Source organism: Podarcis bocagei (genome assembly GCF_964188305.1).
Source record: "Podarcis bocagei genome assembly, chromosome: 2".
NCBI lineage: Eukaryota > Metazoa > Chordata > Lepidosauria > Squamata > Lacertidae > Podarcis > Podarcis bocagei.
In genome coordinates this window covers 25134275-25158288 of record NC_138126.1, presented here as the reverse complement: position 1 = coordinate 25158288, position 24014 = coordinate 25134275, and the positions used below count along the sequence as shown (strand labels likewise).

General features: G+C 47.9%; 2 protein-coding genes across 6 annotated transcripts; one reads left to right on the top strand and one right to left on the bottom strand.

The window, feature by feature from the left end:
* The first annotated feature begins 35 nt into the window (after window positions 1-35).
* Window positions 36-24014, top strand: TADA3 (transcriptional adaptor 3). 5 transcript variants are annotated; one of them, XM_081183160.1, is made up of 10 exons: window positions 11470-11619; window positions 12052-12096; window positions 12491-12714; window positions 14867-15120; window positions 15966-16071; window positions 18393-18534; window positions 19776-19879; window positions 20016-20125; window positions 22225-22410; window positions 23409-24014. In XM_081183160.1, exons 3-10 carry the CDS (start codon window positions 12508-12510, stop codon window positions 23599-23601), a joined length of 1302 nt encoding a protein of 433 aa, XP_081039286.1. In that variant the 5' UTR covers window positions 11470-11619; window positions 12052-12096; window positions 12491-12507; the 3' UTR covers window positions 23602-24014. The 5 variants fall into 5 exon arrangements, with proteins under 5 accessions (XP_081039284.1, XP_081039288.1, XP_081039286.1 ...); XM_081183158.1 differs by lacking the exons at window positions 11470-11619; window positions 12052-12096 and adding an exon at window positions 36-174; XM_081183162.1 differs by lacking the exons at window positions 11470-11619; window positions 12052-12096 and adding an exon at window positions 11444-11463.
* ARPC4 (actin related protein 2/3 complex subunit 4) lies at window positions 1837-11062 on the bottom strand. The gene is made up of 6 exons (XM_081183703.1): window positions 10909-11062; window positions 10446-10564; window positions 6521-6632; window positions 6333-6428; window positions 4640-4810; window positions 1837-2734 (listed from the first exon to the last, which is right to left on the bottom strand). The coding sequence occupies exons 1-6, from the start codon at window positions 10909-10911 to the stop codon at window positions 2729-2731; spliced, it is 507 nt and encodes a 168-aa protein (XP_081039829.1). The 5' UTR covers window positions 10912-11062; the 3' UTR covers window positions 1837-2728.

Genomic DNA, 24014 nt, shown 5'->3' with positions numbered 1-24014 from the left:
TGTATGCTATCTGAATTGTTTTTTGTCCATCCCAGGGGGATCAACTGCAGGAAAGAAAAATCTTCCACTACTCTCTGAAAGACAAGCTAGCTAAACTAGGAATCCTTCAGCAGTGGAGTGCTACTATCAACACATGAACAGATGAGCAACACTTGAGTTTGGCAGGTGCGTGAGGTAAGGGGCTTGATGTTCATTGGCTACAATGTTCAGAAGGGACAACAAACCTGCCTCTTTAGGTCTCTTTGACATGACAAACTGGATTTAGCAAGTCAGGTTTATCTAGGTTTCAAGTCCAGTAGGTAGCAACCAGCAGCCCCCACCGCAAATACATTTTGTCCTCAGAACCATGCAGTCTTCTAAAATCTAGCGTCCTTCATTGCTTCCCCACATTCATATGGTTCCGCAGTTTGTGCTTGCTGTGCAATAGCCAAGCTGCTGGATCGCCTTTTGCCTTGCAAGTCTTCACCACTGTTAGCAGATGCTTTACTTCTCTTGCTGCTCGCCTTCAGGGCCATTTCAACTCCCACCCCCCACCCCCACCGAGTCTTGGTGTAGACAAATGCGTGTGCGTGACTGCATAAAGAGTATGAGGATTTGCTATGCTGCACAAGTACATCAAATCACACTACAGGAAGCAGCCCACAAATCCATTTATACGCTACAGTGCTCTTGCCCACAATGGCAGAAGCTGAGCTTGAGGAACCAGCAATGGTTGTTCTCCTTAAGAAAAAGGGAAATGCTTAAAACAGCCCTTTACAACTTCTAAAAAAAGAAAGCGGAGACATTGCGGTGGTGCAGGGGGAAGGACAGGATAAACTGTGAAATTTAGTTATTCTTCTCCTTTTGCCAATTAATGAAGTGGCATTGTTTTGCTTTGAGGCAGAGAATATTTTGCCAACTTTTACTAGAGGAATAGGCAGTGTTGAGTGTAGGATTTAATGTCATATTTAAGCAAACTGTTGCTTCCTTTTATAAAACCTTCAATAACCACTACACTGCCTCAGTGGCTTAGGAAAGGAATAGCTAACCAACTCCCATCAGCACCAATGTTAGGAATGACTGGACCTCTGGGGAAGGGCCATAGCTCAGTGATGGAGCACACACTTTGTATACAGAAGATCCCAGCTTCAACACTGGCATCTCCAGGGAAGGCTGGGAGAGACTTGTGCCCCCAACCTTGGAGAGCAGGCGCCAGTCAGTGTAGATAGACAGCAGTGTGGTAGATGGACCAATGGTCCGGCTCAATGTAAGTAGAATGTATGGAGGGCCATATGTTAGCCACCTCTACCATGGGTGCACATCCTACAATATACACACCTAATAAATAAAAACCTTTCAAAATAGGTGCATGTGAGCTTTAGAAAAGGTGGAGCAAATCTACCCAGCAAGAATATTATCTTCACTTCAGGAAGGATTAGCTGTTCTTTACAAAGCAATGAGATACCCTCATAACGTAATAGAACATGTTCTTTGTAGGGAGCATGGTAATTTGGTTTGCCTTGGCTTGGGAGAATGCAGCCTACAGTCTACTAAGGTGAGGAAAGAGCACCTACTCTGAAAACATCCTTTAGGGCAGGCACAGGCAAACCTGGCCCTCCAGATGTTTTGGGACTACAATTCCCATCATCCCTGGCCACTGGTCCTGTTGGCTAGGGATCATGGGAGTTGTAGTCCCAAAACATCTGGAGGGCCGAGTTTGCCTATGCCTGCTTTAGGGCAAACACAGAACATTGGTCAATCCTAGTTGCTGGGACACGACAAGAAATCCCATGTGCTTCCCAGGCAGCATAACCAGACTCAGCACACCACAGAGAAACCATGCAACCACCGCTTAACTTCAGGAGGCAAGAAGGGAAAAAAAGGCTTTAATAGGGAAGGTCCCAGAGTAAGAAAGTTACAGCAAGTGCCATAGCAAAAAGAACCAAGAGTTACAGATTCCAGCTCCGTCGCGTTTTGCTGACGCATGGCCTGGCCCCTCCCATCACAGCTCCCTCTGGCACAGATGTGGAAGGGAATAGAAAGGGAATGAACAGGAGGCAGTGCTGTGCTCAGAATGCTCCGATTGCTGTGGGAGTACGGGAAAGTGGGCTACAGAGAGGGCGATCTCTCTAGAGAATGGGAATGACTTGGCACAGGGGAGGACTGCCATCTTCAGCACCTGGCTTGCCTGCAAACTCATGATTCCGTTTGGGAGGCGGACCAAGGTAGTCACACCTTGTACCCTAGTACGTTCCAAGTCAGGCTGCCAGTTTGTCCAAAGAGATGCTTCAGGCCTCATTTACTGGGGCCAAACCTTATAGAGAAAGGCAGCTTTTGTGTGTTATCTGTCAGAGGTGGTTTTTTGCATGCACAGCACTGAGATGAACTCCCGCAACAACTCTTTCTGAGGGCTGCTGGAACAGTCGATCCTCCCCCCCCCCCCCAAGGCCTTGGCCGCTAAGAGACTCAAGTAGACAAATAACAGCAAGTATCAGTCATTAAAAAAAAAGAAAAGGATATCAAGTTGACACAGTCTTAAACAAGCACAGTTTTGTTCCAAAATTATTTAAAAAAGCACCCTCCCCTCCCCTGGGCACGCTGGCGAGCATGGTGTACATTTAGCTGGGACAGCCCCCGCAGGTCTGGCTGCTTCTCATCTCGCTCCCAAACTGTGGCCCTCTCTGAAGCCGCAGCAAGGTGGCTGTGCAGAGAGAATGAGAAAGCCAAGCTGTGGATTCCAGCCCTTAGTCTAGAACTGTGGGGGGAAAGAGAGAAAGAGAAGTCAATTAATTCAAAGTTGCTTTACTCAAATTGATTAATACAGCTTCTCAGAGGCACACACTATTAACACTCACATACACAGGCTAGAAAAGGGCCTTTTCAGTGTTGGTGCCCTTACTGTGGAATACCTATCCCAAAAAGGCTCGCCTTGTGCCTAAATTATGGTGTTTTCAGGGCTAAGTGAAGTCTTTATGTCCCTGGGCCCTTTAGTGCATTTTAGCTGGTTTCCATGTCATATTGTACAGATATTTTAGAATTTTGACAACATTCTAATTTTAAGTTTGTGAACTACTGAGAAAACTTACTGTATTTAGAAAATTTCTTAAATCTCTTTATATTCGAAAAAATCTCAAAGCAACATACAAAAAAGAAACAAAATATATTAATAACCAGTGGCCCCAGGTCACCTCAGGGTCATGTGGCCCTGTAAGAAGCACCTTCTCCAATGACTGAGGTGACCACTATTATATAGAAGACAAGGCACTCTTGTTCTCAGGTATCCTAAGACGTTAAGGCAGCCTTTCCCAACCTGGTGCCCTCCAGATGTTTAGGACTCCAACTCCCATCAGCCCAGACGGCATGATCAATGTTTAAGGATGAAGGGAGTTGTAGTCCAACATCATCTGGAGGGCCATAGGTTAGGGAAGGCAGTGTTAAGGGCTCTGTACACTAATACTAAACCTTAAGCCTTGTCTCGTGGCATACTGGCATCCACTTTGTAGATACAGAAGTGTCACAAATATTAAATGAACCAAAATGACACAAACACTGCAACACCCTGGAACGGTTCACTTCTCTAGCGAGAACTTTACAAGGGAAGACACCTGGAAGAGGTTGCTACCAACCTTTTTGCTATCACCTCCAAGGGCTTGTTTGCATTTTCATTGCTATTAGCAGCATGTAACAAGTAATTCAGATCACTTCTCTTGGAACTTGGAATCCAAACAAGCTCCTATTTGATTCCCATTGGAACAGTCCATACCGAGGGTTTTGTGCTCCCAAGTACGAAACAAATGTAAGGAGCAATTACCGTATTTTTCGCCCTATAGGACGCACTTTTTCCCCTCCAAAAATGAAGGGGAAATGTGTGTGCGTCCTATGGGGCGAATGCAGGCTTTCGCTGAAGCCTGGAGAGCGAGAGGGGTTGGTGCGCACCGACCCCTCTCGCTCTCCAGGCTTCGCGCAGCTCTCCGCAAAGTGCGGGAGCCCAGCGGAGAGTTGCCTGCATGCTGAAGCCTGGGCGCGCTGAGCTCAGCGCGCCCAGACTTCGCGCAGCTCTCCGCAAGGTGCGGGAGCCCGGCGCTGGGCTCCCACGGCTTGCGGAGAGTTGCCTGTTCTGGGGGCTAGGGTCGGGGAAGCTCGGGCTTCCCCTGCCCCAGCCCCGCGCCTGGGGGGGGGGGAAATAATTTTTTCCCCTTTATTTCCCCCCCAAAAAACTAGGTGCGCCTTATGGGACGGTGCATCCTATAGGGCGAAAAATATGGTACTACTACTCAAGGCTATGTGATGAACTCTTTATAGTCAAGAAGATATCTAAACCTAGGGCTTCTATGCCCACAGACAATTTTGTATCCAATAGGCCTCCCGCTGTTTCTAAAAACATTTCATAAACACTTGTGATAAAGTTCTTCATTTTCATCTCTAAACAATTTTACATGCATACATCATTTTATTCAAATGCCGGCTTTCCATAGTTAAAACCATCCTCAAGGTGGCTTGCAACATGAAAAAATGTACATGATTTTGTTTTTTGTTTAGAAGGCATTGCTCTTCTACAGATGGCGGTGGCAGTCACATGACTTACCAACCAAGCTCCCACAAACCACTGGTGAATTTTGGCATACCATTTTTGTTTCACTTCTGCCTAACAGACCCTTACATTCTTCAGGAACTCCTCTGCCACAATGCGAGCTCTGGCATTGACGGACAGCTTCATCTCGCTGATTTCCTTGTCAATTTCCTCCATGAAATGAATGACAAAGTCCACCAGCTTGTGCTTGTACATCTGCTCTGTGTGGAAGTTTGTAATCAGGAAGCTAATGTCATAGCCCTGGGATAAAAGGAAAGCAGCATGTAATTAGCATCTATTAAGCAAAGACTCAACAATCACACCTCCTACTCACTCTGACACCAACTCAGCATGAGGAGAAAGGAATTAGCCTGCTTTTTTTTCTCTCCCTTCCATAAACAGTTTGCAGATATTTGTACAGTGGTGCCCCGCAAGACGAATGCCTCGCAAGACGGAAAACCCGCTAGACGAAAGGGTTTTCCGTTTTTGAGCTGCTTCGCAAGACGATTTCCCCTATGGGCTTGCTTTGCAAGACGAAAACGTCTTGCAAGTGTTCCGTTTTTTTTTCGCTCCCCCCTTTTTCTAAGCCACTAAGCCGCTAATAGCCTTTTAGCTGCTATAATCCGCTAATCCTTTAATAGCCGCTAAGCCTTTAATAGCCGCTAAACCGCTAATAGCGCTAATCCGCTAATAGGGTTGCTTCGCAAGACGAAAAAACCGCTAGACGAAGAGACTCGCGGAATGGATTAATTTCGCCTTGCGAGGCACCACTGTAGTGGGCTTGGCTACATGTAACAGTGACAACTATCTATACTAACCACCCAGTCAATAAAGCCAAGCCTTATGAGGAACAGTTGAAGGAGTTACATATGTTTAGCCTGAACAAGAGGAGACTGAGGGGAGATATGATAGCCATCTTCAAATACCTAAACGGCTGTTGCTTGGAAGATGGAACAAGCTTGTTTTCTCCTGCTCTGGAGGGTAGGACTCAAGCCAATGGATTCAAATTACAAGAAAGGAGAATCCAACTAAACATTAGGAAGAACTTTCTGAAGTTAAGAGCTATTCAACAGTGGAATGGACACACTTGGAAGGTGGTGGACTCTCCTTCATTAGATGATTTTAAGCAGAAGTTGGATAGTCATCTGTCATGGATGTTTCAGTTGAGATTCTTGCATTGCAGAGGGTTGGACTGGATCGCCCTTGGGGTCCCTTCCTACTCTACAATTCTGAGATTCTATGATAATAAATCCAACAGCTGAGAAGAATCAGGAGAACACACAGACCACACTGGAGTAATGGCCCTAACCCCTGTTGTCTGCCGATACTGCAACACCAGTTATGGAGGCAGCCATTTTAACATCCATCAGTGTATAGCAGCACACACATGCATATCTCCTGTAAGAAAATGCAGATCAAGGCTTTGGTATTCACATCAACTCAGTCATTTGGACTCTAGCGACCAAGCGCAACACAGGGCTGAAACCACACCTGTTTTTGAGTCATACCAGTGCTGCAAGGGGCAAGCTCACTGTTAGCCATTGTCACTGCTAATACTACTGTGGAAGATGTTGGCAGTCAAGCAACATCTTGAAAATAAAAGCCACTCAGTCAGACATCTTATCTCCTGAGAGAGCTTCACATTACTGAGAGCAGTGAGGTGTGGGATATGCTACAACAGCTGTCAAAGAAATGGCCTGTGTCACATGCTGTTGCTTTGGCTAAGAGACAACAGAAGAAGCCCTTTGTACCACGCCACTGACCCTGGGTCAGGTCTCCTTACCTCAACTGGTTTCCGACGCAAAATGAAGAAGTTCTCTGCTCTCATCATCATGAAGCGCATAAATTTGTGACACAGGATCTTCTCAATCTCATCAGCCTGTGGAAGGGAAAAGCGATAGCCGTTAGCGTTTTTCAGGTTGGGTTGCAATGACCACCCCACCCCTCATCTCCCATCCATGCTTGGCTTACCTGCTTCACTGCAATGCTGACTCGCACAGAGTTGATTGACCCTTCAATTAGGACTTTTTCTTTCTCATTCCTGCTGATGATCACTGGCTGCAGCAGTAACTCCTTGCTGCTTCTGCAAACCCACAGAGACAAATCTATGTCAGGGACCACGGAGAGGCATATTTTGTCTCTCCTTCGGAAGGATTCCAGCCACAGCACAATCCAATGTTCTCTTGTCTCCCCAACCATTGAACTTGTATTCCTAAATGCAAGCTCTGCAAGCTTTCACCACTTTTTAAAATTCAGGAGGTGGTGCCCTAAAGTTGTGGAATTCCTTCTCCACAGAGGTGCATCTGGCACCCTAATTGTACTGTTATCATCATATGCTGATGGCACACCTCTTTACCCTAAGCCATTTGACATCTGAGACACATTTTTTAGTGTCCACGCTATTGTAATGATTGTTAGTTGTTTTAAATATGTTTAACATTGTCTCTTTAATCTATTGTAACCTGCCCTGGGACTTCATGGTGAGTAAGAAATCATATAAACAATTCTTCTTTGGACCAAGACAACAGTGTTAAGTTAGCTTCCAGTGCTTATACCTTTGCCTGGCAGATGTAGATAACATATGGCCTGCTGGCTGCAATCTGCCCTCTGATGCCTGTCCCACCAGCAGCTGATATATGATAACTCAGCCATGCGATAGCTGTTCTGGGTAAGGTACATCCCAGATACAGAGCGGGGCTGTACACTGACAATCACTGTCCTGAGCACCCTGTATAAGGGATTCATTCAGCTACTTGACCAGAGGAATTGAGGTAGAACATGCAAATGAGCACAATCAGAGAGAGTTGCTAAGACTCTTTGCACAAAAAATCATTAGAAGTGCCTCTCCAAGCTCCATCATATTCACTTTCCAACTTTTGGGGAGACTTTTGACCTAGTAAACCATCTTGTTCATTTTGTGAGCAATCCAATGTCTATGAGCCAGGCAGCTCTAGAATTTGCTCCTGCAGCTAGTCTGCCAGAAGACCGAAGAAGGTCCAAGTCTGGCAGTTGTGGGCAAATGCCTTTCTGGCATTAGTCAGACCACAAGCACTTCCTCTTGTGTAACTGCACTTTAGCTCACACAGAAGATATTGGATTCAGTAAGAAGCAGTGGGAGAGTAGAACCATGTACCTAAACTCAATTGCCATCCCAGTATTTCTAAAAGGGACGAGGAATCCATTAACTCAGAGTGCAAAAGGGCGGTCCAGCAGACAAGAGCGTTGGGACAGGGGTCACCACATATCAATCCTGTTTATCCAGTATAGACTCACTGCCACAGCCCACCTATTGAAATTTGGTATGTGGAGTGTAGTTTGTGATTCTAGTTAGAAAGTAGATCTTACTTGTTGCAATCCCACACATGCAAGAAGTATTTGTAGAGTAAAACCAATAAAATAATTTATTACAGGAGTTACATAACTTAGAAAGAGAAACTCTTCTATCCAAGTTAAGTGATCATTCTAGACTGTAGAGAACACAAAGGCAGCCATGCTTGCTCTTTTGTTCTCAGAGGATAGATCCAAGATGACCTCTCATCTTGAACGGGGAATATGAGATGGAAGTTGAAGAGAATGCAGTCTAAGTAGTCTAGACTTCAAAGGATAGAGAGGTCAACTTAGAAGTCAAAGACATAGAGACAGTCTAGGAATGTGGAGGTTCCTTACTCTATCTGTACCAAGTCCATGCAAACCCCTTTCTGCAAGGTGAGGTTCAGCCAGACGTCTAACACCACCGCAGTACCTTTCTGCAGAGTACTGATGTAAACTACCGTACATACAACACACAGAATACAATTGTTCTAAAGATAGGGACATAAGAATGAGGACCAGGAGCTTGCAAGACAGGCACAATAAAATGCATTGATTTTACACCTGTACATTTCAGGCCAACTAATGCACCCATATGAACCATGATGCATTAGTCATATTTGCCTTCTGAGCAAATGTAAGATTATCCATTTGTTTCACAGCTAAGACCTTGTTCAAATATTTCTCTAAACTGATTACTGTGCTCACATAATTCAGTAACATTTTGACTAGGGAAATATCTGCAGGGACTCTTAATGCTCAGAATTAGATGGCTCCCTTTACACACTTTCACATAGATTTTATGGCAGTGGAGAGGGAATAAACAGCAGGAGGAGGCAAGCAGAGAGCAAGCATAGGCCTCACTCGTTGGTGGCCATGCCACCTCTTTCCCATACTAAATACAAGTCAGTAGAGCGGCATTTACTCCACTGATTTCTACCAGAATGATTCCTGGGTGAGGCCCCCTCTTAGCCAAGGAAAACCGTCAAGTGAGAGGGCAGGAAGGACTGTCTGTTTACCATGAGTATCTAAGCAGCTGCAGTTTCCCCTCAGCTGCTAACCAGACTTTCCAGCTGAGGAACTACAGGGAGATGGCAAAATGTTCCTTTCCTTGCTACTGCTCTTCATACGGCCATCTTTCTTTTGCTCCCCGCCCAAGACAGTACAAAAAGGAAGTCAAGACAAGCCTGTGGCTACTTATTCAGAGATGACCCAGGAGGTTAGGGAAGTCTTTGGTTAGAGCACCCAAGAGGATGTAGAAGGAATGGTGAGATCTGAATGCTGCAGTCCATGCATAGCTCTTTGAATCAAAGCCTGTGCTGAAATTAGAGAACATTAAAAATGGGCCAGCCACAATTTCAAAAAGTATGAGGAACAGTATATATGGAAGACTGAATTTGTCTAACTGCAGTCACCATGGTCCACTTATGGAATGGAATGAAGCAGCGGCATGACAGTTGACATGCAGAATAGGAACAAGACAAAAATAAAACAAAAGACATAATAATAATCACCAACTGATCAACACTATCCATAGCAGGATGGTCAGATACTTGGGCCACGGAAATTAAGAAGAAGGTTATTGTAAGTCACAAAAATATGATACGATGAAGGGGAATAATAAGCAGAAGTCAAGAAATGAGAAGGTAGAGGGCACTAGTGTCATGACAGCGAGGAGAAAATACAAACAGCAAAAAAATGAATCTAAAATTGCAAGCCGCTGGAAAACCAAGAAGAGCTTTTGTGCTGACCAATTAACAGCACACACGAGGACTACTCATAAATAAGTTCTACTTAATTCAGTAATGCTTACTCCCTAGTAAATGAGGTTAGGACTACAGCCTTAAATGTTCCACAAAATAAAAGTTATTTTTTAAAAATGGGATTGCAGCCTTTTTAATTTATTTGATTTCCCGCCCTATCTTTTAGGGTCTGTCCCCTTCAAAGGTGGCTTACAAGTCAGCAAAACACATTGAAACTCTAAGATTTCAAAGAACAACAGATAAAACAGATTACCACAGTGTAGAACTCTTTTTTTTAAAAAAAAAGTATTTAGGGTATGGGAAACCTTGAACAATGGGTGGTGAGAGAAAGGTAGCAGAATTAAGATGCACACCATCTCTCCACCAGCAACCTATCCTGACAGCTATCATTTCACTTTGGAGCGCATTGCAATGTGGGAACTTTTCAGTCCCCATGGCAACCTTCAGGCCCTTCCATTCATTCTCCCTCGACTCCACCTCCTCGGTTTCCGCACTTCCGTATGCGGCTTTTATCCCCCAGCCTTTTGCCTGCATCTGCTGCCTCTGCTTCCCGCAATGAGCCCTTGAAGGACCGTTTCCATCAGCCGCCCTTTCGCTTCGCGCACATTGCTTTAATCCCCGGTATTAAAGGTTTAAAAAAACAACAACACCCATTCATCAATCGACACCAATTCATAGCCATCGGAAAGGAAAAAGCAGGGAGTGCCGACAAGGCCGAAGGAGACCATTCCCCCTCCCTTCAAAAAAAGCACATTATTATTATGAGCAATATTTATTATGCTGCCCCATCCCCGCCCCCGATACCCACCACCACCGACACCCACCTGACTTCCACCTCCGGCTTGTTGTGCCGCTCCACCACCTGGGACGAGAAGTTCTCCAGGCACAGGGCGGCCTGCAGGGTAGCGCGCACAGCATTGAGATAAGGGCGAAGGGTGGCAGTCTGCAAGGAAGGAGATTCGACAGGTTCCCCCCCCCCGTCAAAATAAACGTCGCACCTTTAAAACCGCCGTCCGTGACGTCACCGCGCACCCTCCTCCTCCTCTGGGCAGCAAGAGGCCTTTTCAGCCGGGCCTGGGCGTCTCCCCTCAGCGCCCAGCTTCCCTTCGGAGCCCCCTTAACTCCCTCCCCGGGCCCGGCAGCACCTCCCCTCCTGCCCTGACCGGTTACCGCCAACGGACAACCCTCCTCCCCTTCCCCTTTCGGCGGGCCTCGCGCTGCCCCAGCCAGGCCCTGTCAGCCAGACCCACCGTCTCACCCCCTCGCCCGCCCACCCAACTCCCTCACCATGGCAGCAAAGGCGGCAGCGGCAACAGCCGAGGGTCTTGGTCCCAGGAACGGAAGCGGAAGTGGCCCCCGCCAAGACGCGGAGGCGGCGCGCGCGCGGTGGGGTGGGGAGAGAGAGAGAGAGAGAGATCCTCGTTTCTGGAACGCTCCAAAATCTTTCGCGGAGGGGGGTGGATAGGTGGATGCGCGCGCTCAATACCGGCTCCTCTCGCCCCCGCCCGGTTTCTGGAATTAGATGAGGTCGGTGTTTTTTAATACAGTGTCGGAAAAGAACGCAACCAGCCCTTTTTGTCTTTTGTCGTTTGCTTTCCTCGCTCTGTCCCTCCTGACCCACCCCTGTTCCTCAGTTGGTACGACCGAAGCCTCCCCGTCTCCATATTTGGGAACGAGAGAGGTGTGGGCGTGGTCGGAGGGGACACGGGCCAATAGCAGGAGGCTGAGGGGAAGGAAGAAAAAAAAAAAGCTCTGTAGAACTTGACTCTCGGCCAATAGGGGCGGGGCGGCCGAGGGAGCGTCCAGCCAACGGGAGGCGCCGCAGGAGGGGCCAGGAAGGAAGTGAGCGGAGCTGAGGAGGAGGAAGCAGTCCTGCGGGGCAGAGCTCGGTCTCTATCTATACAGTATAGCCTTCGCCTTCCCCCGCCTTGCAGTCGCGAAGGCGCTCCGCCCGCGGCGCTGCTTCTCCCCTTCCCTGTGCGCATGCGCGGGCCTTGGGTGAGTGTAACCCGGAAGGAGCCCCTGAAACCGGAAGCTACCCCAGCAATCTCCCCCCTCCTTCCTCCAGCGCCCCCTCCTGGCCTCCCCCCCCGCTCATTCATCACCTGTTTCTTCATCCTGCACATTGGGTCCGTTTTTCCAGTGCTGCTTATCCCGCCTTCCAAACCCTCATTGCTTTGTGCTTTTCTTCCCTTGCACGTTTGTGCCTTAAACCCTGCAGAGGGTCTCCCCTCCCACTGCCCATTCTGCGGTCCCTTTCCCACCTGCTGATGTTCTGTAGACTAGCTTTGCCTTCTCGTTCTTTTTTCCTTCTCCTCTTTTTCCTCCACCTGCAATCTGCTTGCTCCCATCCCTTCAACACTTGCCCCTCACTGTGGCTCCTTGCCCGCCCGGCTGATGATACCTGTCACCATGTCTCCATCGATGGAGGCTTCCTGGTTGTGAGCCGCCTCCCTGTCTCCGGTTATCCGTAGGGTAAGAGTTCTCTGTGCTAACCTGTGTCACTTGGCTAGTTAACCGTTATTGTTTTTTCTACAGTGGTACCTTGGGTTACATACACTTCAGGTTACATACACTTCAGGTTACAGACTCCTCTAACCCAGAAATAGTACCTCGGGTTAAGAACTTTGCTTCAGGATGAGAACAGAAATCGTCCTATGGCGGCAGCGGGAGGCCCCATTAGCTAAAGTGGTGCTTCAGGTTAAGAACAGTTTCAGATTAAGAACGGATCTCCAGAGCGAATTAAGTACTTAACCCGAGGTACCACTGTATTTTGTTTTGCTTTTACTCCCTGCTTGTTTTGATCCTCCCTCTTGGCACCTGCGTTTGTTGCTGTTCTGTTCCTTCATGTCACGTTCTCTTCTCCCAGACCCAGCTGGCCGCACCATGTCTGAGCTAAAGGACTGTCCCCTTCAGTTCCACGATTTCAAGTCTGTGGACCACCTGAAGGTGTGCCCTCGCTACACAGCTGTGCTGGCCCGTTCGGAAGATGATGGCATCGGCATTGAAGAACTTGACACCCTGCAGCTGGAGCTCGAAACGCTGCTGTCTTCTGCCAGCCGCCGGCTTCGGGTGCTGGAGACTGAGACCCAGGTCAGATGGAAATCAAGCTGCTCCCTAGAAAGGAGATGCTTTATTTCAGTGGTTCCCAAACTTTTCCCCCTCATGGATCATTTGAAAATTGCTTAGGGGCTTCCTGCTGTAGCAATTCTAATGTGCTGAATGGTTTTTAATTGGATTTAATTGCATCTTTTAATTGCATCTAGAATGCAGTTTTTTATAGAATGAAAATCATAAAACAGTATAAGCAGTTAAAATAGAATTAAAAATTGATACGAATATTTAACACAGCGGTTGTGGCATCTCCTGTTTTCAGCCACAAATCCACATATATGTTGCAGACCACCTGAATGATGATTGCTGTCCAGTGGTGGTCTGTGGACCACAGGTTGGGAACATCTCCTTTATCACATTCAGAAAAGGGCAACCTGATTTATCAAGGGGTGTTGGAGCAACTCCACTATGAAGAAAGGTGGCAATGTTTGGGTATTTTGTTTTGAGAGCCAGTGTGGTGTAGTGGTTAAGAGCGGTAGACTCGTAGTCTGGTGAACTGGGTTCGCTTCCCCGCTCCTCCACATGCAGCTGCTGGGTGACCTTGGGCCAATCACACTTCTCTGAAGTCTCTCAGCCTCACTCACCTCGTGGGGGAGGAAGGGAAAGGAGAATGTTAGACTCTTTAAAGGGAGTGAAAGGCGGGATATCAAATCCAAACTCTTCTTCTTCTTTGTTTTGCTAAGAGGGACATGAGAGAGGTATAGAAAATTATACATGGTGTGGAGAAAGCAAATAGAGAAATTTCTCTCTCTCCTGATACTAAAAGTCTGAGACATCTAATGAAGCTGAATGTTTCAGGAGAGACAAAAGGAAGTGGTTCTTCACATAGTTAAGCTATAGAATTTGCTCCCACAAGATGTAATGACAGCTACTGACTTAGATGATTTCAAAGGGGGATTAAGCAAATGTTCTCCCTCTTCCGTCAGAGGCTGTATGCTTCTGAATAACACTTGCTGCGAATCACAAGTGTCTGTTAGAATTCCTGCTCCATGATTGCAGTCATAGGATTGTTGTCTATCACATGACGTTATATGTTTTGACTCCACAGACTGAGATGTGACAGAGACAGGATGTTTGTGTTACTGTGTTCCGTGAAGTGGGACTATTGTCCTTTTTCTCTCTCTCTTTGCTGTCTGATGCTAGAGAGAGAGGGAGCCATGTTGCAGTGCTCCGTGTGTGTTTATATGTAAATAAAGTAGATTAGCCAAAATGCTGAGTTGCTGAGGTCTGTTACACAACTGCGCAAACTCTGCGGATCCCTAAGTGCGCCGGTGTCGGTTGGCATCGGTTGCTATGATGTTCGGGCAGAAGAAAGCTTTTGAAGCTCCCGAACGATCGACCAGGAGGGAGAGAACATGCCAGTCGGGCATGTGTCTCTGCCAGGGTCCTACTCGAGTGTAGGCCGAGCCCCTGACAGTGTTAAGAACATTTTGTACTCGGGTTCTGTTTGTGGGGTCTTCCACCCTTTCCACCAGTTGCAATGTAGCAATTGATGGAGCTAAATTGGGAAGGCCTTGCAAGAGTCCTAGGGCTGTATCCAAGAAAGTGGAATGACTTCTGCTCCTGCAATAGAATTCGCCCAATACATTATCCCCAGATGTACACTGCAACCCCCCAAAATCTGCCCAGGAAAGCCTGCTGAAGGAGGGCAGGTTCTGTTGTGCAACCAGAAGTTCTTCCACTTGCACAGTTAGTTTGCTCAATTCAACTCCTAGATGTGCAGAAGTGGGAGGTGGGTGCAAAGAACCTGGACAGCATCCAGAAGGTCTTTTTCACATGCCTGCTACACTCCCTGATTCTAAAAATGTGGATTTATATATATATTTATATCTTGCTCTAGCACAGTGCATTTCAAGAAGAAAGTGCTTGTTACCCTCTAAATGTTGTCTAGCATGTGGCATTGCCAGTGATGGAGCTACCTTTTTCTGTCAAAACCTCTTCCAACACCTGAATTCCCCCCTCCCCAGCTCAGGTGTGCTATGAAAAGAAGAATGCAGTGCAGGAGTCACTGGGACCAAGGAGATGGGAGCAGTTTTGGGGCAGTGACTTAGCAGCCTATGAATGAATGAATGACTATATCACCTTTTTCTCTAACAGGGACTAACAAAGCAGCTGTTTTGGTTTTTTCCAGATCCTGACAGATTGGCAAGACAAGAAAGGAGACAGGAGGTTTCTGAAGCTGGAAAAGAAAGAGCATGAGTTGGGCACTCCTGTCAAACATGGCAAACCCAAGAAACAGAAGCTGGAAGGGAAAGGAGGTCACAGCACAGGACAGGGTCCTGGTCGGCCCAAATCCAAGAACTTGCAGCCCAAAATCCAGGAGTACGAATTCCCAGATGACCCAATTGATGTGCCCCGTATCCCCAAAAATGATGCACCTAATAGGTATGTGGGAGAGGGATTTCCACTGCAGCAGTAATAATGAAAAATACTTTGTTACATATAATCTGCATCTCTTGAAGGGAGAATCTATCTATCTATCTATCTATCTATCTATCTATCTATCTATCTCTTTGCTGGACTGCAAAGAAACCCAAAACACTCAAAGCGGTTTACAAAAAGGAAACAAGAAAATCAAGAAAAGTTTACAATAATACTTTAAAACGTACAAAAAGTTAAGATACTGCAACCAATTAAAATTTGTATGAGCTTTATAAGCATCTGAGTAGGCTTGTTTAAACAAGACTGTTTTTAGCCTAAAAGAATACAGCGAAGGCACCTCCTTGAAACAGATACACCTCTGCAGCAATGAAAATGTATTTTTGAAAGCGGTTGATTTGAAGATGTAACCCATTGTTTTGCCCGCTGGTATGCAGATCAAAGGAAATGAGTTGCATTACATATCTCCGTACAAAACCCCACAAGATATGATTGGAATATTGCTGGATAATCAGTTTTATATTACAGTGGTACCTTGGTTTACAACAATAATCCTTTCCGGAGGTCCGGTTGTAAACCAAAACTGGTTGTAACCCAAGGCGCGCTTTCGCCAATGGGGCCTCCAAAAAAAGGGGGGGGTTAAAAAAAAATGGGTTGTAATCCCAAAAAAGGGACACACACTTCCGAATTTGACGTGGCTGTAATCCAAAACGGCTGCAAACCAAGGTACTACTGTACTTTAGTGTACTCCACTGAGGAATTGAGGTTGTCTTTTCCTCTTGTTGGCCAGAGTACCTGAGCTACAGGTGTGTATGTTTCTCAGTGTTAGTGTCCTGCTCTCTTGTTTGCAGGTTCTGGGCCTCGGTGGAGCCGTACTGTGCTGACCTCACCAGTGAGGAGGTGCGTACCTTAGAAGAGCTCCTCAAGCCACCTGAAGACGAAGCAGAACACTACAAGGTAAAAATCAGCTTGATTGAGACACTTCATTCAGCCTGCCTACCTGCCCCTTCGCAGCCAAGTTTCCTGACGTCCACCAAGTAGCCCTTTTTATTTATTTATGTTAAGAAATAATTTATTTTCCATTTAATCATATACATTCACATTCATATTATCTACTTTACCGCCCAGGCTCTTTAGAGCCTATCGACTTCCTTCCCTCCTGCCACATGGCTTTCAAAATTAACCTTTATATCATTGCATTTTGTACGTTATCCAATTCTAATTGTACTCATTACATAATGGTTCAAAATATAAATAAATATAAAGAGGTGGAAAGTTTCTCATTTCAAGTCGTCAGACAACCCTGCTAGTGATGTTAATTGCTTTCAGATACCGTATAAATTTACCCCAGTCCTTTTGGTATAATTGATCGTCCTGTTTTCGGGCTTTTCCTGTCAGCTTCGCCAGTTCTGCAGAGTCCAACGTCTCATTGAGAGAAGTTGCTGTAACTCTCTTCTTATCTTTGAGACTTGGCTATTGCTGGATATGGAACTTTTATAGCCTTAACACCAGCCAGATATGTGAGACAGCGAGTGCCAAAGTGAAGGGAGCCTCCCCACACGAGCCACCTCCGTTATCTTTAACGGCAAGGTCACATGTTGATGCTTCCCAGATAACACAACCATCCTCTTGTTCACATTCCCTCTCTTGACCTCGGAAATTCCCCTGCTTCATGAAACGCCTCTCTTGTCGTTTATATATTTTACCTTGAAAGGCTTTTATCTGTCCTTTGTACCCAAGAATTCAACATGTCCTTCTGCCATAAGATTGGAAGAATAACAGATGCAACAGCTGGGGTTATATAAAATACCAAAGCCAGCTTAAACAACAGCTGTCACATTATTGCTATTATTTTTTGGTTTGGTATACTGCCCTATATACCCTAAGGGTCTAAAGGCGGTTCACAGAATAAAATCAAGATATAAAACCACAAAATACCTAATAAAAATAAAAACAACCTAATAGCTTCCCCCACCCAAACCCCCCCCCCCAAAACATTTTAAAAGGGCATAGGAGGTAAATCGGATCAACCAAAGACCTGGTTAAAAAGGCACGTTTTTGCCTGGTGCCTAAAGGTGTATAATGAACATCAGAGAGTCACAGAATCGCAGAGGTGGAAGGGACCTCAAGGGTCATCCCAGTCCAGCCCTCTGCAGTGCAGAAATCTCAGCTAAAGCATCCAAGACAGATGGCCACCCAACCTCTGCTTAAAAACCCCCAAAGAAGGAGAATCCACAACTTCCGAAGGGAGACTGTCATGCAGCTCTTACTAAATGGAGATAAAACTTCACACATACCCTCAGTAATACCTGGCGTTGGCAAGATGAAAGAGCTCTCCTCTGCATCCATCTTGCATCAGTATTTCATTTGAGCATGGGCAGTGTTACTTCTGCCCCTGCCTAACATGGCTCTCCTCTGTGGTTTTGCCTGCTCAGCGGGCTGCACCTGCCATTGGGCGTGTTGGATAACTGTCCTAGGTGGCAAGCAGACAATTTATGTGCTCCTCTTCCCTTCTTTGCCTGTTGACCGCTGCATTTAGCTACGATGCCTGTTTCAGTTGCCTAGCGAAAGGTGATGGGGATATCACTAAAAGCAACAAAAGGGAGGGTGCCTGATACATTGAGGGGTGCAGTGGAGTTCAGCATGGAGCAGGTTTGTTGGGGGAGGGAATAAGGTAGTGCACATGGTGAAATGGAGGCAAGGACTAGCAGGAGGAGGAAACGGCAGAGGGTAGGGCAATGGGATTTGTGTGGAGCTACATCCGGGGATGTGGGTGGCGCTGTGGTCTAAACCACAGAGCCTGGGCCTTGCCGATCAGAAGGTCGGCGGTTCGAATCCCCGCAACAGGGTGAGCTCCCGTTGTTCGGTCCCAGCTCCTGCCCACCTAGCAGTTCGAAAGCACGTCAAGTGCAAGTAGATAAATAGGTACCGCTGCGGCAGGAAGGTAAACGGCGTTTCTGTGCGCTGCTCTGGTTTGCCAGAAGCGGCTTAGTCATGCTGGCCACATGACCCGGAAGCTCCCTCAGCCAATAAAGCGAGATGAGTGCCACAACCCCAAAGTCATCCGTGACTGGTCCTAACAGTCAGGGGTCCCTTTACCTTTACCAGCAGGCAGGAAGAGGAAATGGTAGAGAGTGGGGCAGTGGGATTTGTGTGGAGCTACATCCGGGGAGGGAGGGAGCAAAACATCTGGACATTGATGAGCGGAGGCAGAGTTAGACTCACCGTTCCACCCTGTTGTTGCACAATGTGAATGCACGGTTTTCCTGCCGCTATAGATCCCACCTCTGGGGAAGCATTACTCCCAGCGCTGGGCCCAAGAAGACATGCTGGAGGAGCAGAAGGACGGGGCTCGAGCCGCCGTTACTGCTGACAAGAAGAAAGGCATTTTGGGGCCCCTGACAGAGCTGGACACTAAAGGTACCCGAGAGCCTTCTGCGGAATCTTGTGCCATCTTTTCTGGGGGGGTTTGCAGCTCACTAATACGGGCCACGCTTTATATGTCACCAATACGGCGCACACTTTTATGTATCGACATACCGCGGGCTTCATGCAGCCCTGAGTCAAACTTTGTGTTGCCCTGCAGGTCTCTTTCCCTGCCACACCTGAGCTGTTTAGCCCTAGGAACAGCTGAGAAGGGCTCCCATGGGGGTGCTTCTTCGCTGTTCCCGGACAGCCAGATGGGTGGGAGGCACATGGCCGGATCACTGAGATCCCGTCGTTTGCCTCCCGCTTCCTGCTGCAGTTGGCACGGTAGCACCACTCAACTGTTCCCAGCACTAATCAGTTGGAGAGGCAAGCAATGTGCAATTGATTGCTGTCATAGATGGAGGGGAAAGTTGGCAGGATATTGGTGGGCAGGGAGGCAAGGAGTGAGTGAGAGAGGGCGAGAGAGAGAGAGAGAGAGAGAGAGAGAGAGAGAGAGAGAGAGAGAAGGGGAGGACCCAGGCCCTGACCACACCTACTGCCAGCCCTGACCCCTCCATGTGGCCATTGATGCACCATTGTATGTAGCACTTGAAATCTTCCCCACCCTTCCTTTATGCAGATCAGCCTGCAGGTGTGACTCCCGGTTAACTAAGGGTTCTCGGGCGGAAGTCTTCGGATAGAATCATAAAACTATAGAGCTTGAAGGGACCAGAGTTTCCCAAACTTGGGCCACCAGCTGCTTTTGGACTGCAGTTCTCATCATCCCTGACCGCTGGTCCTGCTAGCTAGGGATGATGGGAACTGTAGTTTGAAAACAGCTGGAGACCCAAGTTTGGGAAACCCTGATCTAGTCCAATCCCCTGCAGTGCAGGAATAGGCAGTTGTCCCGTACAGGGATTGAACCTGCAACCTTGGCATTAACAGCACCATGCTCCAAGCAACTGAGCTATTATACCCCTAGGCTGGCAGTGCCTTTAAGGTTTGATGGCCCTCGGCTTGATGGACTGCTCATCTAGGTTGGTATAAGGTTCTTCCCATTGACTTGTGGTGCACCCAAGGGTTTGGTTTCCCCTACGGCTGTGTAGTTATTATGGGAAAGCCCAAACTCTTCCCACTACAGAACATTCCTATGCGGTTGGGCGTCTGCCTAGGGGTTCCCGCTTTTGCCTAAGGTCCCAAGCCAACCAGCCCATCCTGCTACTCAACTGCTCCTTTGTTCCCACAATTTCCAGATGTTGACGCTTTGCTGAAGAAGTCCGAGTCCCAGCATGAACAGCCTGAGGACGGCTGCCCCTTTGGACCTCTGACCCAGCGGCTTCTGCAGGCATTAGTAGAAGTAAGCGGACAAAATCCAGACTGGGTCCTCCTTTGGCTTCAGCAGGCCCTGATTTCTCGGGGAGAGGAGGTGGTGGCATTAGAAGGCCCAAGACCCTGTAAGCCTCACCTCTCCCATCTTCCCTCTCTCTGTGTAGGAGAACATAATCTCCCCCATCGAAGACTCGCCTATTCCTGAGATAGCAGGCAAGGACTCTGCAGCTGATGGGGCCAGCACTTCCCCCCGCAGCCAAAACAAGCCCTTCAGGTGAGCGCTTTGTAGGATAGTAATAATTATAATTAATAAGTAATAACAATTTATTATTTATATCCCCCCCCCATCTGGCTGGGTTTCCCCAGCCACTCTGGGTGGCTCCCAATCAAATGTTAAAAACACAATACAGCATTAAACATTAAAAGCTTCCCTAAACAGGGCTGCCTTCAGATGTATTTTAAAAGTCAGATACAGTGGTACCTCCGGTTAAGAACTTACGGTAATTCGTTCCGGAAGTCCGTTCTTAACCTGAATCTGTTCTTAACCTGAGGTACCACTTTAGCTAATGGGGCCTCCTGCTGCCGCCACGCCGCTAGAGCACAATTTCTGATCTCATCCTGAAGCAAAGTTCTTAATCTGAGGTACTATTTCTGGGTTAGCGGAGATTGTAACCTGAAGCATCTGTAACCCAAGGTACCACTGTAGTTGCTTATTTCCTTGACATCTGATGGGAGGGCGTTCCACAGGGCAGGTACCACTACCGAGAAGGCCCTCTGCCTGGTTCCCTGTACTTCTCACAGGGAGGGAACCACCAGAAGGCCCTCGGAGCTGGACCTCAGTGTCCGGGCTGAACGATGGGGGTGGAGATGCTCCTTCAGGTATACAGGACTGAGGCCGTTTAGGGCCTTAAAGGTCAGCATCAACACTTTGAATTGTGCTTGGAAACGTACTGGGAGTCAATGCTATTCTCTCAGGACCGGTGTTATATGGTCCCGGCGGCCACTCCCATTCACCAGTCTAGCTGCCGTATTCTGGATTAATTGCAGTTTCCGAGTCACCTTCAAAGGTAGCTCCACGTAGAGCAAATTGCAGTAGATTCTTGTTCCTTTTAAATCAGCCTTCTAGAAATCTGGTCCCTTTCTTTTCCCTCTTTGGCTCTTTTTGGGGTGCAGGCTGGGGAAGTTCCGAATATAGTCAAACCTTGGCTCCCGAATTCCTCCGTTATTGTACATTTCGGCTCCCAAGCACCGAAAACTCGGAAGTAACTGCTCTGGTTTTCAAACTATTTTCAGAAACGGCTTCTAGGGAGTTTCCCCTTTTATCTCCATTGACTTTGCTGACTGCCCTTTGATCCTCGGTTGTTGAACGCGTCGGAAGGTGAATGGTCTTCCGGAACGGATTACGTTTGACAACCGAGGTTTGACTAAATCAAACTGTAAATCATGACTGTATACCATCACAGCAACCAAACTCTAAAAATGGGTTCCAAATCTTAGCTGCGTAAAAGGGCAGCTGTGAAAACTAACAAGCAGTCTAAGTTATTTGCCATCGGAGGCTTGTAAAAAAACAGGACTTAAAAACAGAGAAAAATATTAACCTTTCATCTCAAAAGTGGCTATGTTGGTGACAGCTTCGTGGGAAAGGTGGCACTGTCAGGTGGTGGGGTAACTCTGGGAAAGCTGTCAGTGCCACCACCCCCCACAAAAGCAGCCCAGGACTAGCCACTGGCGTCACCTTTATTTACAGCTTTTGTATACCGTTTTCTGTCACAGGTGACCTTGAGACAGCTTACAAATGATAATATCAATGCAAACCATGAGACACAATGGGCTTTATCCAGCACTGTCTCATCCCCCTCCACTCCCCTGCATGCGCACGCACACACACCTGGCACGCTCCCAAAAACTGGTGGTTGGGGCCCCTCTGGAGCAGATTTGGGGAGAGGAGACGAAGAGGAAATCTGCTGCATGAGTGGAACCTGGTGAAAACATAAACTACAAAACTATGCTAATTTTGCATACCGCTAGATTGCCAAAGAGAGCAATCAGTTCCAACTATACGGAAGGGGGAAACAGCTCTTGGGAAACCGAGGCTGAGAACGAATGACTCAGCCAAAGCTTACCAGGTGTTCCAGTTTACTAGACCAGTGTTTCCCAACCTTGGGTCTCCAGCTGTTTTGGACTACAACTCCCATCACCCCTAGGTAGCAAGACCAGTGGCCATGGATGATGGGAATTGTAGTCTGGAAACAGCTGGAGACCAGATGTTGGGAAACACTGGTCTGGACCTTATGCTCTGCTCCCTGCCACCAGACCTCTCGTGAATGCTGAGGTTTCCCTCACCGTGGCACCACTTCTTGTGTCCTCTCGCAGCGTGCCCCACACCAAGTCTCTGGAAGGCCGCATCAAAGAAGAGCTGATTGCTCAAGGCCTGCTGGAGTCGGAGGACCGGCCTGCTGAGGACTCGGAGGACGAGGTGCTGGCCGAGCTGCGGAAGAGGCAGGCTGAACTCAAAGCCCTGAGCGCGCACAACCGAGCCAAGAAAGTCGAGCTGCTCAGGTGGGAAGAGGAGGATAATGATTTCTTGCCCATCCTTCACCCCTATCCCCCAGGGTGGGTGGCAACGTTGTAAAAATGCAAGGTTGAAACCGGTTAGAATAATTTACCATTAAAAAAAAAAACAGATGTGGGTGGAGAATCTAATAGCCTCATCCCTTTGCCTTCTTGGCCATGCAGATGTTTTTCGTTTCATTTTTATTGCCCTCCTCCTCCTTGGGGGTTGGTGTTCCGGACCAGAGCTGGATAAAGATGGAAGCACAGACTGCCACGGCTTAGGGTTTCCATGGTGTGGTTGAAACCTCCCCGTGTTTTATCCAGTTTGGGACCGCTTTGCGTTAAGGACCACCTTTCCCCATAGGAGCTTGTCCGGACCCTCAGATCAGCATTGGAGACTGTTCTATACATGCCACCTTCCAAGGAGAGCCGGAGGGTGTCAGAAAGAGGCCTTTCCTGCCTTATCCTCCTGTCTGTGGGATGCTCTCCTCGGGAAGGCCTGCCTGGTGGTTGAGCCAGTGTGGTGTAGTGGTTAGGAGCGAGGAGCGGTAGACTCATAATCTGGTGAACTGGGTTCGCTTTCCCGCTCCTCCACCTGCAGCTGCTGAGTGACCTTGGGCCAGTCACACTTCTCTGAAGTCTCTCAGGCTCACTCACCTCACAGAGTGTTTGTTGTGGGGGAGGAAGGGAAAGGAGAATGTTAGGCGCTTTGAGACTCCTTCAGGTAGTGATAAAGCGGGATATCAAATCCAATCTCTTCTTCTTATTTATTAAATTTGCCCTCGTTTCAGCCCCAGGCGAATATGGTTTTGTTTTCCTGGGCATGTGAATGGCACCAGTGACCGTATTATTTAAATACTGCTGTGTGTCAAATATAAATAAGTTGTTTTCTTTAATTACCGTGTTATATTCCTGTTGCAAATCTGCTTTGGGGGTTGCTTCCTGTTGCTGAAAAGCAACCCGCGGATCCCGCAAACCCCCTAACCCCTTGCAACCCTTTGCAGGCTGGCCAAGGAGGAGCTGCACAGACAGGAGCTGCGCCACCGGGTGCGCATGGCTGACAACGAGGTGATGGACGCCTTCCGCAAGATCATGGCCGCCCGCCAGAAGAAGCGCACCCCGACGAAGAAGGAGAAAGACCAGGCCTGGAAGAGCCTCAAGGAGCGCGAGAGCATCCTGAAACTGCTTGATGGCTAAGCCCTCGCATCCCGGGGTCGTGTTAACTGGGAACCCCTTAGCCCAAGCGCCTCCATTTTGAACCGTGGTGTAGGCCCCAGCTTTAAGGGAGGCAACAGCTGCAAAGATGGACTGCAGCAGCTCCCTCCATTCAGCTTACCAGCATCCTGTTGCAGCCAGGGACCTGGGCAGGCTGGCTTTGGCCTGCTTGCCACCCCTCCTTCCTGTGTGTGGCTAGGAGCACTCGTTGCATGGTGAGCTGGGGCAGGGCGAGCCTTGATTGCCGCTAAAGTTGGCAGTTCCTCTTCGGACATTGGCAGGGCCAGCTTGCGGCTTTGGAGACGGGGAACGGGACAGAACCTACGAGTCGGGTCTGAGCATCGCACAGACGCTTCCGGGACTCTGCCTGCAGCGTATAAACTTGTGGAGGCGGA

What these genes read in the sequence shown, in the direction of transcription:
- TADA3 (XM_081183158.1), top strand. Translation starts at nt 12,508, where the DNA reads ATGTCTGAGCTAAAGGACTGTCCCCTTCAGTTCCACGATTTCAAGTCT. An exon ending in TTCTGCAGGCATTAGTAGAA is followed by an intron (nt 19,880 to 20,015) that starts GTAAGCGGACAA and finishes CTCTCTGTGTAG; the next exon opens with GAGAACATAATCTCCCCCAT. An exon ending in AAGAAAGTCGAGCTGCTCAG is followed by an intron (nt 22,411 to 23,408) that starts GTGGGAAGAGGA and finishes AACCCTTTGCAG; the next exon opens with GCTGGCCAAGGAGGAGCTGC.
- ARPC4 (XM_081183703.1), bottom strand. An exon ending in AAGCCGGAGGTGGAAGTCAG is followed by an intron (nt 6,633 to 10,445) that starts GTGGGTGTCGGT and finishes GTGGGTTTGCAG; the next exon opens with AAGCAGCAAGGAGTTACTGC. An exon ending in TGCGTCGGAAACCAGTTGAG is followed by an intron (nt 4,811 to 6,332) that starts GTAAGGAGACCT and finishes CTTTTATCCCAG; the next exon opens with GGCTATGACATTAGCTTCCT.